Here is a 16,963-nt window from a genome sequence, read left to right as displayed (position 1 = left end):
TGGGCGGCAAGCTGGACACTGGCGGCGGCTGTGGTAGAGGAACCCTCAGCAGACAATCCGAACGAGCCGGGGGTGGCTGGGTCCAGCATCACAACCAGGTAAGCGACGTAGCCATCGTAGAGTCCCACGTCCTCCTTCTGCACAGAGAACTTGATGCGATCCTGCTTGATGCCTGTCTACTTCGGAACTCGTTCGAACCAACAAAGAGCTCCGGCGCGGTGCAGCTGATAGGCCTCCTCGTCATGGACAAGAAGCTCTCTAGGATATTCCATGCATGTAGCCCGCCCCTCCTTGAGCCTATAAAAGAAGGAGGCGGGCTTCTTCCCAGGACACGGCAGAACTTCTCAGCAAACTCTCGCACACACACGCTCACACCAAGTTCTCCCTAATATCGGCACTTGCCTCAATCAACCCTAGCGTACGCAAAGACCTGGGAGCATTTCTCTCTCTCTCGCCCAAGCTTGTACCCCCTACTACAAGCACCCCGGTGCAAGATAATACAGTGCTCGCACACCCTGTTGGACGTACGGTCCCGTTGGCCAGAACCAGAATAAACCGTGTGTTATTGTGTTCCTTTTTGCATCAACCATCTGGAGATATAGACACGCAGCATCATCACTAATTGGTGCTTAGACCGCGAGGTCCGGACACCGACACAGTGCCATGGCGAACAGGTAGGTTCAGAACGTGACGCCGCGCATGTCCACTTCTGACTTCTGCGTCTTTCCTCCTCCTTCCCTTCCATTTTGATCTTGAACAAGTCCATGCTCCTAAAGTCCTAAAGTCCTATACACAACTTTAATGATGGTTCCCTAGGCATCCCCCACCCCACTTTGCTTGTTGTTGCTATATATCTCCGTCGTCTCCTCCAGCCTCCACATTTGCTCCCACCAAACCCTCTCCAGTCTCCACCGCAATTTCCAAACTCTTCCCCTCTTCTCAGCTTCCACCTCTCTAGCTCGATCTCTCCCTTATCCCCCGTCTAAGCTATACCAGCCGCATGGGGCGCTGTTGGCAGAGAAGCGGCCCGAGGCGGCTCCTGCCGCAGCTTCTATGCTGCTCCTCGCTCATGGTGCTCCTCCTCATCGCGCTCCTGCCAAGCTGCTGCCAGGCTTCGCGAGACGTGCAGCCGTTCGAGGGACGCCCGCTGGAGGGCGCGGCGCCCAGCAGCTTCTTCCTCGGTTTCCTGCCGAGGCGGCCCGCGCCGCCGTCCGGCCCCTCGCGGCAGCACAACTCCGTCGGCCTCGAGAGCCAGCGGCAGAAGAAGCCGTGAAAGCAGGAGGGGCAGGTGCTTGTAGAGAATGTATAGTATAGAAGCTGGACAGCATGACAGACAGATACGGATCAGATCAATTGGTTTTTGGCCAGTTGATTTGATCGTAGCGTCTTTTTTCGATCAAGGATTGCTGTTAACTGTATGTGGCGTGTTGTTGTAGTGGTTGCATACACACTTTTAGAAGAGATGATGTGTGCCTAGCTAACTTTTTGTTGGAGCAGTGTTCGTTTGGTTTCTTATTGTTACTGTTGGCACTGAGATTGTTAGCCGACGCTTCCGTTCTTTTCTGAACTCGTTTTTTCTTTTCATAACTGGAGAGAGCCAAAGGCAACCACCACCTGGAAGAATGAAGATCTTACATGTGCGCTTTTTTTTTTGAGATGGGGAGAGGGTACCACAGAGTTGTCGGCTGCTACCGACAAACTTGAGGGCACGCGTGCGAAACCTGCTGCATCAGTTGGTGCAGGGATGCCGAAGTGTCAGGGTTAGCAAAAAAATGTTTTGAGAGGGCCCGACCTTCTCTGACCCTTTTTTTCTCTGTATTTTTAGTATTGAGAAATCAGAGAATGCCTTAATGTGGTAGTGTCCAAGTAATTTGCAGGTCCCCGGTGTGAATTACACGTCATTTTGTTGCCAGTCTTGACGAGAGGGCAGTTGGTTGATGGGCCCTTGAACCTGTGACGTGATGATAATTGGTGACTTTGGGTTTGGGTGCATGTCGGTGAGGACGGGACGGGAGAAGGGCGACACGACGTCGCAGGGCTGCAAGCAGGCACGCACGCGGCGGCACGCTTCCTTTCGTTTCCACGGGATGGCAGGCCTTGATGAGGGGTGAGTGGTGACATGGTACCGATCGAATCGGTAGGCCACCACGGAAGACATCCAGACCAACCAGCAGACACGCGCACCGCCTGTTTTGAGAAGGCGACGAGGATTCGCTAGGTGGCCGGTGGTCTTTCCATTCCAATCAGTTGCTCGCCGTTCGATCCTCTCTCTCCTTTGCAATCGATCCATCATCTTGCTCTCTGTTCTCCGCCACCTGAAAGCTGAATACCCAAAGTTTGCGTGCCTTTTTACGAGAAACCACAGCGAATTTTTTCCCCCCTTTTGTACCTCAGCTGCGTCCCCTGTCGAACACTCGAACGTCGATGGAGGGTGTCAAGCAGCGACCACAGCCGGCTTGGTCAAGACGTGTGTGGAGTACGGCAGTGGTCAGAACCACGGAAAAGAACGCGCGTCAGGGCCGTGTTTGGATGACCCCACGAATTTTTTTTTAAAAAAAAAACAAATGCATGTATGGAATAATAAACGAAGTTTATTTGCGAAATTTTTTCACGAATGAGTGTAATTTTTCGAGACGAATCTAATGAGACAAGCGAATCTAATGAGACAAGTTCCATTATGATTGGCTACAGTGATGCTACAGTAACCACGCCTAACCATGCTCTAATCATACGGTCAAATGCCTCATTAGCTACAGTACCGCTATGGTACCATAGTTGTGGAGGTGGTTTTGTAATTAGACTTCATTTAATATCACTAATTATTGGAAAGAATCAAAAACTTTTTCATGATAACTTTTTTATGGCCAACCAAACACGGGCCAGTACGAACGTGCTGAGCGTGCCGAGAGTATTGGAGCTGCTGACCGATGCAAACGCAGCTGAACAGCACGATGGACAACCCCGGTCGGAAGGGAGAGCTGCCACTTCCACTGCAAGTACGGAGTAGGGAGTACGGCCGCGCAACGAGCTAGACTGACTGTACTGTTCTACGCGTCCGCGACCGCCGGGGACGCGTGCGGCCACACCGACCGTAACGCACGCACCCGCCCGAGGCCCCACCTGGCCATCCGAACCCGCGGACACCACCCGCGCCGGCGCCGGCGCGCCGCTCCCTTGCCGCTCCGTCCCCAAACTCGCGCGGCGCCGGCCGGGACGGGACGGTCGCGCGCGGAAATCTCGTCTCGCGATCGCTTTGACGGGGGGAGACCCCGCAGGCCGCGCGCGGGGGCTGCGACGTCCACATGACCGACCGACCGATCGCGCCGGCCGGGGCGCCATTCTCTCTCGTCAACCGCACGCTGCTACTCACTGCTAGTACATGGCAAACTTTCCCTGAGCTCATCAACAAAAGCAGCACCATAAATAAAAGCCTTTTCGTGTGCCGGGTGCCGCCGGTGGCCAACAGGGACATCTCCAAGGGGGAGAGGGCGCTACTACAACTACAACGGCTCGGAGCACGGGTACCCGACGCACAATTTCGTGTGACCAGCGATCGAGTACAAATCGAGCTCTCCTAATTAAGCCTTGGCATGATAGTTGATAGGTTTGGGGGATCAGAGTAGCAGTCTCTAACCTGCATATTCACGTAACTGACAAGGTAGCAATTTGAGCAATGGCAATCCCCAAGAACTATCTGTTCATCTCGTATCTGACTTCATCTTCTTCGGTGTTCCTACGTACTGTCGAAGTTGAAATAAAATGCTGGCTTGAATAATGCTGTGTCGCTGACGCTTCATCGATGGCCAGGCCAGCCACCGAGTGACGGAGCGACGGACATGTGCTCGATAAAAGCATGTGGCCCATTACCAACGCGCGGTTGGGCAGATGAGCCCAAGTGATGATCAGGTCGCACGTTTCTGCCTGCACCCCGAGCAGAAGAAATCAGGCCCAGCACCATGACCCGAGACCAAATGACTCTGTGTCCCTTAGAAAGAAAGAAAAAAAGACAAATGATTCAGTGACTCCTCAAGCTTTGTTCCAAGAACAAGAGGCAGCGGAATTTTTCATTAGTAAATGACAAATGACGACTTCAAAACCCCTTCTCACAGAAAATTTAGCAAGGGAGTGGCGTGAGACACCTTTGCCGAGACACGTATGGCAACCACCCTAGTGCCGAGCTGGCAGGACTAGTGGACTACTAGCCGCTAGCCTGCAAGCAGAAGGCCGCTACAACCTCTCGCCGAAGCCAGAATGCATGCCAAGATGGAGAACCGTGATTGATTAAACACTAGCAGCAGCAGCAGCAGCAGCAAATCGAGCTCACACGTCTGCAAACCCTATCGCATCACGCCCGAGAGATCCCGCGGATCCTATCCTATCGCTCCCCCGATCCCTCTGTTGACAATAATCCTGGTCTGGCAACCCCCTGAAAAGTGAAAGCCCTTCGACGTTGCCCCGAGCCCCGGCCGAAAAGTGCTCGTTTGTCAAGCCCCAGCTTCTCCCATGTGCCCCGGCCGTGGACTCGAATCGAGTAGTAAAGAACACGAGCCACTTGCGTTGCGAGCTCCAGCCCCAGCTCCTGCTCTCCGCCTCGCCGTATCCAATCATGCATCGTCCTCGTCCAATTGGCAATTGGCAAGCTCGCCAACCCACGAGTGTTTATAGGAAGCACACATGCAGATTGTTTTTTGAGGGAAAAAAAAACTGCCACTGTATCCGTATCTGCTCTGGCGCGGAAAGATGGCGTCCACATGGCCGCGCAATCCCTGTCCGGCTGTCCCGCCCCGCGCCACGCACGATCTCACTCGCCACCCGAGCTGGGACTGGGATCGAGACCGTACGTGCGCGCTGCCAACGATGCTCGCCGCCGAGTCCGCCGCCCACTCAGCCGCGACGCCGTGCCTGACTGCCTGCCCATGCAAGTCCTTCCCCCGCCACTTGCCGTGGCTCGCGTTCGCGTCCCCCGGCGAGCTACCCCGGGATTCTCTAGCGCGCCACGCGCTGCGATTGCACGGTGCCAGGGGGCCGTGTGGACCGACGACCAACCACGGCGCGTCGGCGGCGTAAAGTGGCGTCGCCGTGGCCGGGAAAAAAACTTTCCGGAAGAGTTGATGCTGCGCTGGGATCCCCTGCAAAAAGCTGCAGAATCTTGGTGGATTGGCCGAGCCAGGACACCGGGGATCAATTAGACGGGTTGATGATGATTGTTAATGGCAAGGATCAGCGGTGGCGATCCCGTGACCACATGCTCCATCGCCCGCCCCGCGTTGTTTGGAGGAGGAGAGTGGCTTTGCATTGACTCGGGTCTCGGGAGCCAATTAAGCTATGGTTTTTCCTCTGCATTCGCGCCTGCATGTTGGTTGGTTAAGCTACGATCCGCTTCTGATTCTTGGTCCCTTACAAGAGATGCCTTAGCAAGATGTATGTACCCTGCTAGTAGTGCTCCAGGCCGTGTGTGCTAGTAGTGCAGGGGCCGTCGCGATCTCCTCCGAGGCCGCGGCGCCGGCGGCGATCCCCGGGCTCGATCGTTACCCTATCGCGCTCCACCTCCGTGATTAAACAACAGCCGGCGGGCAGCTGATACGCTCGTGATCTTTGCTCGCCGGCCGGAACGGAACATTTTCTCTCAGGGCGTGCGGGCTGCGGCGGCGTGCGCGATCCATCCACTGCCCATGTGCGGCCGTGGTGGACATCGCCGGCGAGCCCGGCCCGGGTCGTCCAAGCGGATCAGCACAAGAAAGAACCACTCGGTTGAACTTCAACGCCCAGCATTGCTGCATGTGAATGTTGAGTGGAACGGGCAGGTTCACTTTAGAAAAACGGCGACTGGGTTCGGCGCGAAAAGGTGGCCACATGGGCACACAATCCATGTCGCGCGGAGTCCGGTGAGCGGCCACCACCACGCCCTCGAACAGGAGCAACAGAGAGCACGGCGGGTGGCAGGCCGCTGGGACGTAGGCCCGGGCAGAACTAGGCCCACTCGTCAGGGACGGCTGTTGGGGCCCGCACGAAGCCCAACCTCCACCGAGCCAAGAGTGGCTCGAACGGCGCCGAAGCCGACACGCGCGGGGAGGACCGAACCGACGGAAGCGGCGCGCACCCGTGCCATCGGTCGCCGAGTCCGCCTGCGCTCGCCCACGCCGCGGCGCGCCGCCCCTTCGCCCGGCGAGCGACCGGGGCCGTGCCCGTCGCCGTCGGCCCGCGCGATTTTTGTACGTCGGGCCTCGGGCGCGCGCGTGAGATCGAGCGAGCGAGCAACATGGCCGGCCGGTCCGAGTCGTCGCCGGCGACCAACCGCGGAGAGCGATCCTGTCGCCGTGGTGGGCAAACTTTTCGGAGTTAATGCGCGGGGATCCGCGCAAAAGGGCGCGGAATCTTCCTGGATTAGCCAGCAACCGGGAGGAGCAGAAGCAGAGTACATTAGACGCGTCCATGATTGTTAATGGCCGTGCCGTGCTGCATCTTTGGCGAGCTCACGGCCACATGATCGCCGCCTCGCCAGAGTACAGTACAGTACAGGGGGCAGGGAGAGAGGCTTTGACTTGGCTGCCGGTAGGGGCTTCAGCCAATGCCATACCCAAGCAGCGTCTTCTGCTTTTTCTTTTTTCAGTTTTGACCTTTCTGCAGCTGCTGCTGAATGCTGATTAACAGTCTGTAATTCCGTATCAGTGGTAACCCTGCCTATATAGGGTCAGCTCCCGTCCCTACACTGCATTCCTTGCTCCCCTCTGGAGACCAAGACAAGACCAGCTCTGCCCAGGGACCTGCAGGCCTTTACACCTGAGTACCTGACGCTGACGGTGTCCTCTGCGACTGCGAGACGGCCGGGGCAGCAGGCCCTGCCTCCTGAATCCGGAGCAGCCAAGCAGGAGGCCGCAGCCGGCCGCGCATGCATGCTGCTCCTGTTGCAGAGCTGTACGGCCGCTGCAGCAGGCCTGGCCTGCAACGGCTCATCACTCATCAGGTGCGCGCCACACGGCTGGTTGTTTTGTTTCAGCTCATCACCTGTCTGCGTGTGCGTGGATTGTTGTGGCTGTGAGCAGGGTTAACCATTTCGTTTTCCGGTCAAATCCCGGTGTTTACCGGAAACGAAATTTCGTTCCGAAATTTCGGTAAATTTCGGCGAATTTCGGTGAATTTCGGTCGAAATTTGTTGAATTTTGAATTTGAAAACGAAATTTTTCGAAAAATACCGAAATTTCGAATCCCGGTAACTAGCGGAAACGGAAAATTTTCCGAAATTTCGCCGAAATTGTTAACCCTGGCTGTGAGATCTCTCTTAATTTCCGCCACCAGCCTGCATGCCCGCTGGACGATCCGATTCGGGAGGCCATTTGGGCCATTTGGCAACATGCATGCAAGGGAATAGAAGCAGCTAGAGAGAGAAGAGAGCCCCCTCTCCGATCCAGTAAACGCCAGTTCGCTAACCTTAATCATCGTCACAAGCTGGCACTAAACTAATGTAACCATGCCAGATTAGGCCCCGCTAGAGCACGGGCCGGATCACCTGCTGCTGCTGCTTCTTCTAGCTTTTCCACCACCTGCTGCAGCTGCTTCAGGCCCTGTTTGGATCCCAACTTTTTTCAGAAGTCTCTATCATATCAAAAAGAATCTTATTATTTTTTAGTATTAAATAAAATCTGTTTATAAATATTTTTTGACAGCTGAGTGCTTTTTCGCGAGACGAATCTAATGAGCCTAATTAATTCATAATTTGCTACAGTGATGCTACAGTAACCATTTGTTAATCATGAACTAAGATACCTCGTTAGATTCGTCTCGCAGTTTAGCCCCAGAGTTCTACAGTTAATTTTATAATTAATATTTATTTAATACTTCTAAATACTAAAAAATTTCTGGACCCTATTCCAAAACACCCGCTCATTCGGTGGCCTTTTCAGTGTTCCCAGCACATGACACCATCTGAAAAGAAAAAAGAAAGAAATAAAGAAAGAAGAATGCCGTGGCATTCCTCTCTCCCCCGTACGTGTAAAGCCGCATCGCACTCGCACCGCACCCGTGTGGACACGGGCGAGGGATGGCCGGACGAACAATCCTCACGCGATGGCCGGAAGGTCGAAAAGGTGGGAGGAGGATTAGGAAAGAGGACGCGTCCAGGCGTTGACGGCCCCGTGCCATTTGCCAAAGCGTCGTCTTGGTGGTGGTGGTGGTGGTGGGCTTGTTACCTGGACGACCAAGAAAGGCAGCGAGGAGGATCGCGGCGGGGGTGACGGGGCGAGAGACGCTAGTCGTCGATAGGTAGTGCAGATCAATCCACCCCAGGGCCACTAGTGGGTTTTATCTACTGCGCCTGCACTTGCGAAGAACAGTTCAGGCTTGGGACACTTTGTCTGCATGCAGCGGACTAGTAGTAGTTTGGAACTCCTCTCAAAAAAAAAAAGTAGTAGTTTGGAACTCTGGACATCTTGTGCGAGTACAACAGCAAAAGGCGAGTAGCACCTGCCGCTAGTACGAGTCAAGTTTCTGGCCTTTTGCATAAAAACAACAAATTTATACAAACAACAAATCTACTAGTACTAGGTAACGCGAGTACAAGCAGCACATTTTTGTCCTGTGGATAGCAACAGGTGTTTTGCCTAGGTTTGAACACCGTTCTCCGCTCCAAATTTGACCGTATTAGTTTCCTCTTGGACATGTAAAAAAAAGATAATACACCTAGCTTTCTTTTATCTACTTTTTAAGCACACTATAGATAGATGTATCCACTATAATCACGCTGGATTCTGTAAACACACCGAAACCGCAGCATTGACATGTTCACAACAAGGGTACTATTACTCTGCCACTAGTCTATCAACCCGTGCTTCCGCACGGACTAATTAGAATTAATATAAGATTAAGGTCAATAATTATAATTATATATCTCATTTCCTTTTTCATCTATTAAATATTCTAACACATACTCTAATGTATATTTATCATTATCTAGTTACAATAGATTTCATTTTGCATTACACCTCCATATGTATTCGATATATATTTAGTTAAACTATATGTTTGTAAATTGGTATTCTTGTCTCTTCCATCATGCATGAATACATGGTGACACATATCGTTGGTAGTGTTTTCATATAAATAATAAATTAATAATGACAGAAACAGTATTTAGAATTTTATATTGGTGCACTTTAATATTTTATTATAATTATATAATTTAGATTCATATTTAGGAGTAATTTAACTTGTAATAATAATATAATTAGATAATATATATGCAAATTTAAGGAAGTATTTGTATTATTTTTATAATAGCATAGGTGGGTAATTTACACAAAGATTAGGAGGTTATTTATATTTTTATAATGGCAGAGGTGAGTAATTTAGATACATGTTTAGGGGATTATTTTAGTCTATTTTCATAATGACAGCAGTGAGTAATTTATTAAAAAAGATAACAGATCTGATGGTTATTATAATTAGAGTTGTTGAATTGATGGCTGGATGTTTCTGATTTTTACGAGAATTTATAGAATTTCTCTATTTTTTTAAATATCCATTTAGGATTCTAGATGGCTTCCTGTAGAGGCTCTAAAAGAGCCTCCAATTAGTAATAAATAGTAAGATTTCACCATTTTGAATTCCGGTCAATAGATGTCAACCTTAAAACCGCATAGGAATCCAAATGGGCGGGCCCACCCGGCCCGGGCCCGGGCCGAGGACGGAAAGCGACGCGACCCACCAGAGTGGAAGGGAAGACCGCGTCGGGATTAGCCCAGCATAAGAGAGAGCTCTCCACATACATTAGACACAGACCGAAACAAAACACGCGCCTTGGAAACCAAGACCGGAGAGAACGAGGCGGCCGGAGAGGAGGAAGGAAGCGTCCAGGAGGAAGAGCCCCAACCCCAAGCTCGCGCCCGCCCGACCTCTCCATTCCCCCTGTCCCCCTCCGAGTAACCCTCTCCGCCGGCGGCCGGGAGGGAGTCGGGACTCGCCCGCCCAGCCATCCTGGTCCTCTTCGCGAGCGGGATGGCCCAAGGCGGCGGGAGAAGATCGGCGGCGGGAGAAGCCGTCGAGGGCTCAAGCAGCAGGTGAGTCATGTGCTTCCAACTCTCTCGCCGCGCAAAGTGATCTCGCGAGCAAAGTGACTGAATGGCACAGTGATCCGCTTCCTCCACCCCGCCCTGCCTGCCTCCCCAGCTTCTCGATCGATTTTGCGCGTGTGATTGGGAGCAGCTCGAACTGCTCTGAAAGTTCAGAGCGCCGCCGATCCATGTGATCCCCATCCGAATGGGCGAACCGGTACCGAGAAATGCTTTATTTTTATTCTCGCCTCGTCGTACTCGTACGCCGTGCGAAATTAGCCCCGGAAATCAGTGCTGGATTTTTTTTGTGGGGGGGGGGGGGGGGGTGGCGTCGCCCACTCGCCCGAATTCCGCACGCTTCCCTTTTTAGTTTTTTTCATTTTCGAATTCTGTCGGTTGGATTCGAAACGGGGGAGCGTCGTTACGCCGCCGGAAGCGGAGCAGTGGCATTTACATTCTCCACCGGTGCGTGCCGGACGCAGGGTTTTTTATCCTGACCGGTTAACCCAAACCGCCGGCCACCGGTTCCGGTTTACCGGACCGGTTGGACCGGTAACCGGTGAAAAACGGTTGAATTCAAATCCAAATTCAAATAAATTCAAAAACTCCCGTGCAACCGGTTCCGACCGGTTTACCGGCCGGTTTGACCGGTTTACCGGCCGGTTTTACCGGTTTACCGATCGGTTTGACCGGTTTGAATTCGAATCCAAATTCAAAAACTCCCGTGCAACCGGTTTACCGGCCGGTTTGACCGGTTTGCCTGGTGGGCCTTAATGGGCCGGCCCATTTTTTTCTTTTTCTTTTTTGATTTAACTTCAACTCCCCGCAAACTATACTAAATGAACGAATTTTTGAGAAAATTTGACACCATTAGATTCGTTGCACCTTGAAGTATTTTTAGAAATTTTTTGAGATTTTTCCATTTTTTGGAATTCAAATTTAAAATTTAAATTTGGGCCGGTTTGAAACCGGCCGGAACCGGAACCGGTCCGGGCCGGTTAGACCGGTAACCGCGGTAACCGGACCGGTTCCAGCCGGTTTTTTTAACCCTGGCCGGACGACGCCCAGTTTAATGGCGCGACGGCCGGAGAGCACGCCGCCACCAAAACGGTAAGTTTTCTTTTTTTCCCTTTCGACACTTCTCGTCGAGTCTGCCTGGCCAGGATTTTTGTGCGAAATTCGTCCTGAATTCTCTGTGTTCAATGGTGTCAAGAACAGAACGCGGTTTGCTCCATCCGTGGTTCACTTTCGGAGAAGGTCTATGAGAAAACGAAAGAGCCAGTCAATTGTTTCTTTCTTTCCGTTGTTCTTTGACACTTCATTTCCGCATATGAACAAACAAAAAAAAATCTCTTCTTTTCCACCAAACAAGGTTCTGACCAGGGTTAACAATTTCGGCGAAATTTCGCCGAAATTTCGGAAAATTTTCCGTTTCCGCTAGTTACCGGGATTCGAAATTTCGGTATTTTTCGGAAAATTTCGTTTTCAAATTCAAAATTCAACAAATTTCGACCGAAATTCGCCGAAATTTACCGAAATTTCGGAACGAAATTTCGTTTCCGATAAATACCGGGATTTGACCGGAAAACGAAATGGTTAACCCTGGTTCTGACCAAACGGGAAGGAAACTCTCCTGTTTGCTGTGCTACCCACCGGGGGGCGGTTGCTCTGAACTTGGAAGGCCGCGGCCTTTAATGGCCAAGTACGCGGAGTTACGCCCCCTACGCCTGCGGCCCGGGCGGCGCAGAGGCAGGGGACAGAATAGGCGGCGGCGCCCGCCGGCAGGGCACGTCGCTGCCCCCCGCGGGGACCCCCCTTGCTCCTCTCCGCCTCGGCGGTACGCTACGCTACAGTGCCGCGGCAGAGGCTGCTGGTTTTCGGACGGGGGCGCCGCCGCCCTAGTCGAAAGCTCGGAGGAGGAGAGGAAGGAATCCCCCCGTTCACTTTCGCATCTTTATCGCCGCTAGCCTTTCTGCGCTGTCTCCTCGGGATCTGCGGGCTCCGTCCGGCCGCCCGCCCGTGTGGGTCGCTGTTGTTGGTGGGTTCTTCTTGCTTCGTCCGCCCCATTGGGATTACCGAGGTGTGGGGGCTTGGGGTTGGGGGTGTACTGGTGGTGAGTTGTTGCCTTGTTGGTGAGCACTGTGAGAGAGTGTACTGGTATGTGAGACGGAGCTGGTGATTAGCCCAGACCACCGGATTAGATTAGAGGTGGGTAGCCCGTGCCTGTGCTCTGTTTGGTTCCTTGACAGCCTGTTACAGTTCAGTGTCGAGGAGTGAGTACTGGCAATTGTTTGCTTGAGATGGTAGTGGTTTGCATTGTTCTACGAGGAAATTTTTTTAGTTCGTATTTAGATGTTATATATGCTGTTTTTTTTGGCGAATCTGGTCGAACATTCTCTTCAGAATTAAACTTTGTCTGGGTAGTTGTTTCTTTGTTTTCTGTAGTGCAGTGTCATGGAGAGTTTCATACTTTGTGTGCGCACTTAGGGTTTTTTTTTTTGCGAAGGGATATGGATTCATTAAAAGGTGGAAATACATCCCCAAATTACATCCACACCCTGGAAAGAAAAGAAAATTACAAAGATGTCCGAGAAGGACTTGTTTGTAAAACGCTCTTCTTCCAGCTTCTTCCATCTTCCCGACGCCGCGGCGCCGATGCTGCTCGCCGCCCGCCGCCGTGCTTCCCAGCAGACCTCAACCAAGAAGACCACATGTAAAGCCGCAAGAGACAATGACCCAGACCCACCGTCAAGCCATATGTGAATCGTTGAAAGGACATCGGCATCTTCAACGCCAAGAAATCGCCGGGACCATCCGCCGCCGCCGGCAGGACTGACGGCCAGAATCCACATCCCACCCAAGGGGATGACAGGAAGCTCACATCCCTTCGCCGGAATGAAGCAGCAAGACCCCACCGAGCCATCTCCGACGAACACCGAAGCGCCGGAAATTATTTGGGGGGGAAAGAAGCTCACCCGCTTAGCGCAGGAGAAGACGAAGCCATCATCACCGGAGCAAAGGACGGGAAGCACCAACTGACACAGCCTCAGCTTCGCAGCCCTGTCCGACACGCCATTGACGGCAAGTACACCGGAGACGAAGAGGAGGGGCAAAAGAACCACCCAACGCCAAGGAGACGTCGTGGATAAGGAAGTTATAACCTAAACCCTAGGTAGTAAGCTATACAATTGGATCCGCGCGTTGGTTCGCCGGATCCCCACCTCCACCGGCGCCAGAGCGGCCGTCGGAGGCAGGGAGCCGGCGAGCACAACGGCGGACCAACGATTTCGCCCTGTCGCCGCGCTCTGTACTGTAGCAGGGAAAGGGGAAAGGGGAAAGGATCAGTTGCATGTATTTACTTTTTGTGCGTGAACATTCGGATTGCCCAAGTTTGGGAATATTCACTTGCAATATTGTCGTCCCGTTGCCTGTATTTTAACTGCGAATCACTTTTTTTCTCTGTGGAGCTTCGTCTTTTCCTGATGTTGGTACTTTTTCCTTCTTTTTACCCTATGTTCACATTCGCTTTGCTGTTTGCAGATGACATCTTGATACCCCCTGCCTGAGTCTTCAGAGGGTGTCATCAGAGCCCCCTCCGCGATACATTGTTTGGTATAAAATCGGTTTAATAGAAGATGCCGAGGTCTGAATCAGACAGTGATGATATTTTCTTCGACGCATTTGAAGATGTTCGATCACCAAGGGAGCCTTCATCCCCGGAGGATTGCACCACGAGTGATGATGTTTCAGTGCCAAGGAAATTTGAGTATGAGATCTGGGCAAATGAGCCAATGAGTGTTCAAGAAAGGCGGCAAAGGTTCCTTAAGGGAATGGGATTCGATGAATTTGTTTCTACTAGGATGGATTCTTTTCAGTCCCATGGGGAAATCACAACAGTTGAGTCTTTCACCGACATGGAGGAGAGAACTCTCAGTGGCCATTCTTCCTTGGATTCATCTGTTTGTGACAATGAATCAGAATTTGACGGTGCCTGTTGCATAAAGGATATGGATAGTGGAAAGAGATATATAGTTCACAATGCACATAGCAGCATAACTAACATGCTGAAGGAGGTTGGATCAGATAAGGTGATGTCTCTTATGGAGTTTGAGAGCCTGCTTGGCCTCTCCCGATCTGTTCAAAAATTTCTACGGAGAGGCTGTGGTAATAGTCCTGCAGGAGAAACAAAAGGTGCCAAGAAAAAGGATGTCAAAAGCTTGTGGAAGACATTCATGACAAATAGAAGTTTTGGTGGCATTTGCAAGTATGATGTCCATGTAAAAAACAGCATAACAGCTGTACCAACAAGAACAAGAGTTCAACATCGGAAGAAAAATTTTCTTGAATTCTCTGCTGTCTACATGGATCAAGAAATCAAAGCTCACAAGGGTTCAATTAGGGTCATGAAATTCAGCCCATCTGGCTGGTATTTAGCAAGCGGTGGTGAGGATTGTGTTGTACGAATATGGCAAATCATAGAAGTAGAAGTATCTCCTAAGTTGTATAAGGGAGAGGATCCCTACGAAAAAGTGGAGAAAGTTCAAGTCTTTAAGACAAATATAGGAAAGGGGCAGAATCATGGACTTGCAGTTATACCCAAGAAGGCTTTTCGAATTTCAGAGACTCCATTACATGAATTTCATGGACATACAAGCGATATCCTCGACATGACATGGTCAAAATCAGATGTAAGTCTTACTCTGTATTGTGCATACCCACGTATCTTAAACCGCTTAATTGATATACATTAGTATGTTTTCACACATCATTAATAGATATTAGGTAGTGCTGTTTCCCTGTTAAATGCTTACCTGTTTTTCCTTGGTTTGATTGCAGTATCTCTTGACTTCGTCTAAAGATAAGACAGCGCGCTTGTGGAAACCTGGCTGTGATGGTTGTCTTGCAGTTTTCAAACACAAAGACTATGGTAAGCAGAACATCAATACATTGTGATGAACATAATTGGAATCGTTCCTGAGTTTTGATATCCTCTGTGTAGTAGCATTATTGTGATGATGAAAGACTTTGTGATATTCTCAGTACATTGAAGCACAATAACTTAAATTTAGTTTCCTGGATAAGAACCTGACTCTCTTTTCTATTCCTTTGTAATTAACAACAGTGACATGTGTCCAATTCAACCCTATTGATGAGAGATACTTCATCAGTGGTTCATTAGATGGTAAAGTGCGCATTTGGGATGTGTTGGACCGGCGAGTAACCGACTGGGCTGATACACGGAATATCATAACTGCTTTGAGTTACCAACCAGATGGAAAGGTGTGAATCTGATGTAATGTCATTTGTAGACTATTTTTTTCCCCATCATTGAGTGCTAAATTATGCTTTTGCATACCAGGGTTTCATTGTTGGCACTATTGCAGGAGCATGCCGCTTCTACAATCATTCAGGTACTTGGACGTGTGATTATATTGATCATTTCAAATGTAAAAGTGAAATATTATGATCACCAAACAGTAGTGTATCAGCAATGATTACTGAACCGAGCGACTCAATTTCCCTTTCTAGGTGAAAACATCCAGCTAGAGAGAGAATTATTTGTGCAAGGGAAGAAAAAGTCAGCTTTCAGTCGGATCAACAGTCTGAAGGTTCATTTCTCCCTTGGTTTATCTGATTTATCTACTGCTTGTCATGGAAGCATTGGTATTCTTGAAACTATTGAATCGAATTACTAATTTGTGATCTCCTCTTTGCAGTTATGTACAAGTGATTCCAGTAGGGTTATAATTGCATCAGCCGATTCTAAAATTCGAGTCGCCGATGGAGATACAATCAAAAAGTTTGAAGGTAGATTTGCTTAGATACCATCATCCGATCTCATCTGTCAATCCTGTTACCCCCCTCTTGACTTGAGTTGCTAAGAACTTTTCTCTCTGATACAGGGCCATGGAAGTCGAAGGCTCTATCATCACCGTCTCTAACTTCCGACGGCAGATACCTTATCTCCGCCGGCAAGGACTCCAATGTCTACATCTGGAACTACGCCAACTCGGGAGACGCCAAATCAGTTCACTCTTGCGAGCTGTTCTTCTCCAAGGACGTGACCACCGCTGTGCCATGGCCTGGAGTGCGCCAGGACGGGCGCGCCAAGCCTCCCTGCCTGGCCGAGAAATCCTCCGGCGCGCCCGCTCTACGCTGGCACGGGGAGTCCCGGTCCCCCGGGCCGTGGTCCTTCGCCGACGGCCCCAAGGGGTCGGCGACATGGCCGGAGGAGAAGCTGCCCTCCGCCGCGAAGCCTGAGAGCGGCCCGCAGCTGGGCGACTGCCTCTCCGCCATCTCCGCCGCGTGGAGCACGGTCATCGTGACCGCCAGCCGCGACGGCGTGATCCGGTCTTTTCCCAACTACGGCCTGCCCGTGAGACTCTGAGCCGCGCGGGCCGCCGGTTTGATCCGGTCAGGGGAGCGCAGCCGTGGTTGGTGACTGATAACCCCGCTAACACACCTTGAATTCTTTTTTTTTTGTCAGAGTACCTAGAAATTCTTTTTTGTAACATTTGTTCAGATCGTGAGCTTCTGATGAGGAAGAGACGATCTGTAGTCGGTCCAAGTGCAAACGCTTGTGCTGCTGCCCGTATCTTTTTGCTGAATGGTTTGTTAAGTGAGCAGTAAAAAAAGAGCCATTCAGTTATCACCTGCATCCGAGGTATTACTAAGTATAGTCAATAATTATCAGATGATGATGCAATGCCGCTTGATGTTGCTGATGTCAAGAGAAGCAAGATGGCGCAAGTCTTGGCAATTCGTCTGCTCTCTGGTCTACCTCTAGTCAAGCTAGAGAAGACGGGCACCATCCACCTATACTGTCCCATCCTAGCCATCGTGGAGCCAGTGCGGTGCGGATCACCTGGACCGCAGCGGCCGGCGGTCAGGGTCAGGGTCAGGTCCTCCGTGCGCGG

At 51.0% G+C, this 16,963-nt stretch overlaps 1 protein-coding gene across 2 annotated transcripts; it reads left to right on the top strand.

Moving 5' to 3' along the window:
- The first annotated feature begins 9,771 nt into the window (after positions 1 to 9,771).
- LOC120682229 (WD repeat-containing protein 44-like) lies at positions 9,772 to 16,704 on the top strand. Of its 2 annotated transcripts, XM_039964043.1 has the most exons (8): positions 9,772 to 10,052; positions 13,587 to 14,734; positions 14,883 to 14,973; positions 15,169 to 15,326; positions 15,406 to 15,457; positions 15,576 to 15,655; positions 15,764 to 15,854; positions 15,950 to 16,704. In XM_039964043.1, exons 2-8 carry the CDS (start codon positions 13,682 to 13,684, stop codon positions 16,432 to 16,434), a joined length of 2,010 nt encoding a protein of 669 aa, XP_039819977.1. In that variant the 5' UTR covers positions 9,772 to 10,052; positions 13,587 to 13,681; the 3' UTR covers positions 16,435 to 16,704. The 2 variants fall into 2 exon arrangements, with proteins under 2 accessions (XP_039819977.1, XP_039819978.1); XM_039964044.1 differs by lacking the exon at positions 9,772 to 10,052 and having other exon boundaries at positions 12,175 to 14,734.
- The last annotated feature ends 259 nt before the right edge of the window (positions 16,705 to 16,963 follow it).

The sequence above is a fragment of the Panicum virgatum genome, chromosome 7N (genome assembly GCF_016808335.1).
Source record: "Panicum virgatum strain AP13 chromosome 7N, P.virgatum_v5, whole genome shotgun sequence".
Classification (NCBI taxonomy): domain Eukaryota; kingdom Viridiplantae; phylum Streptophyta; class Magnoliopsida; order Poales; family Poaceae; genus Panicum; species Panicum virgatum.
This window is presented reverse-complemented; position numbering and strand designations above follow the sequence as displayed.

Excerpts from the sequence above, each read along its gene's own strand:
- LOC120682229 (XM_039964043.1), top strand. The coding sequence starts at position 13,682 with ATGCCGAGGTCTGAATCAGACAGTGATGATATTTTCTTCGACGCATTT. Across the intron at positions 14,974-15,168 it reads TTTCAAACACAAAGACTATG|TGACATGTGTCCAATTCAAC; the intron begins GTAAGCAGAACA and ends AATTAACAACAG. Across the intron at positions 15,458-15,575 it reads CCGCTTCTACAATCATTCAG|GTGAAAACATCCAGCTAGAG; the intron begins GTACTTGGACGT and ends TTCCCTTTCTAG.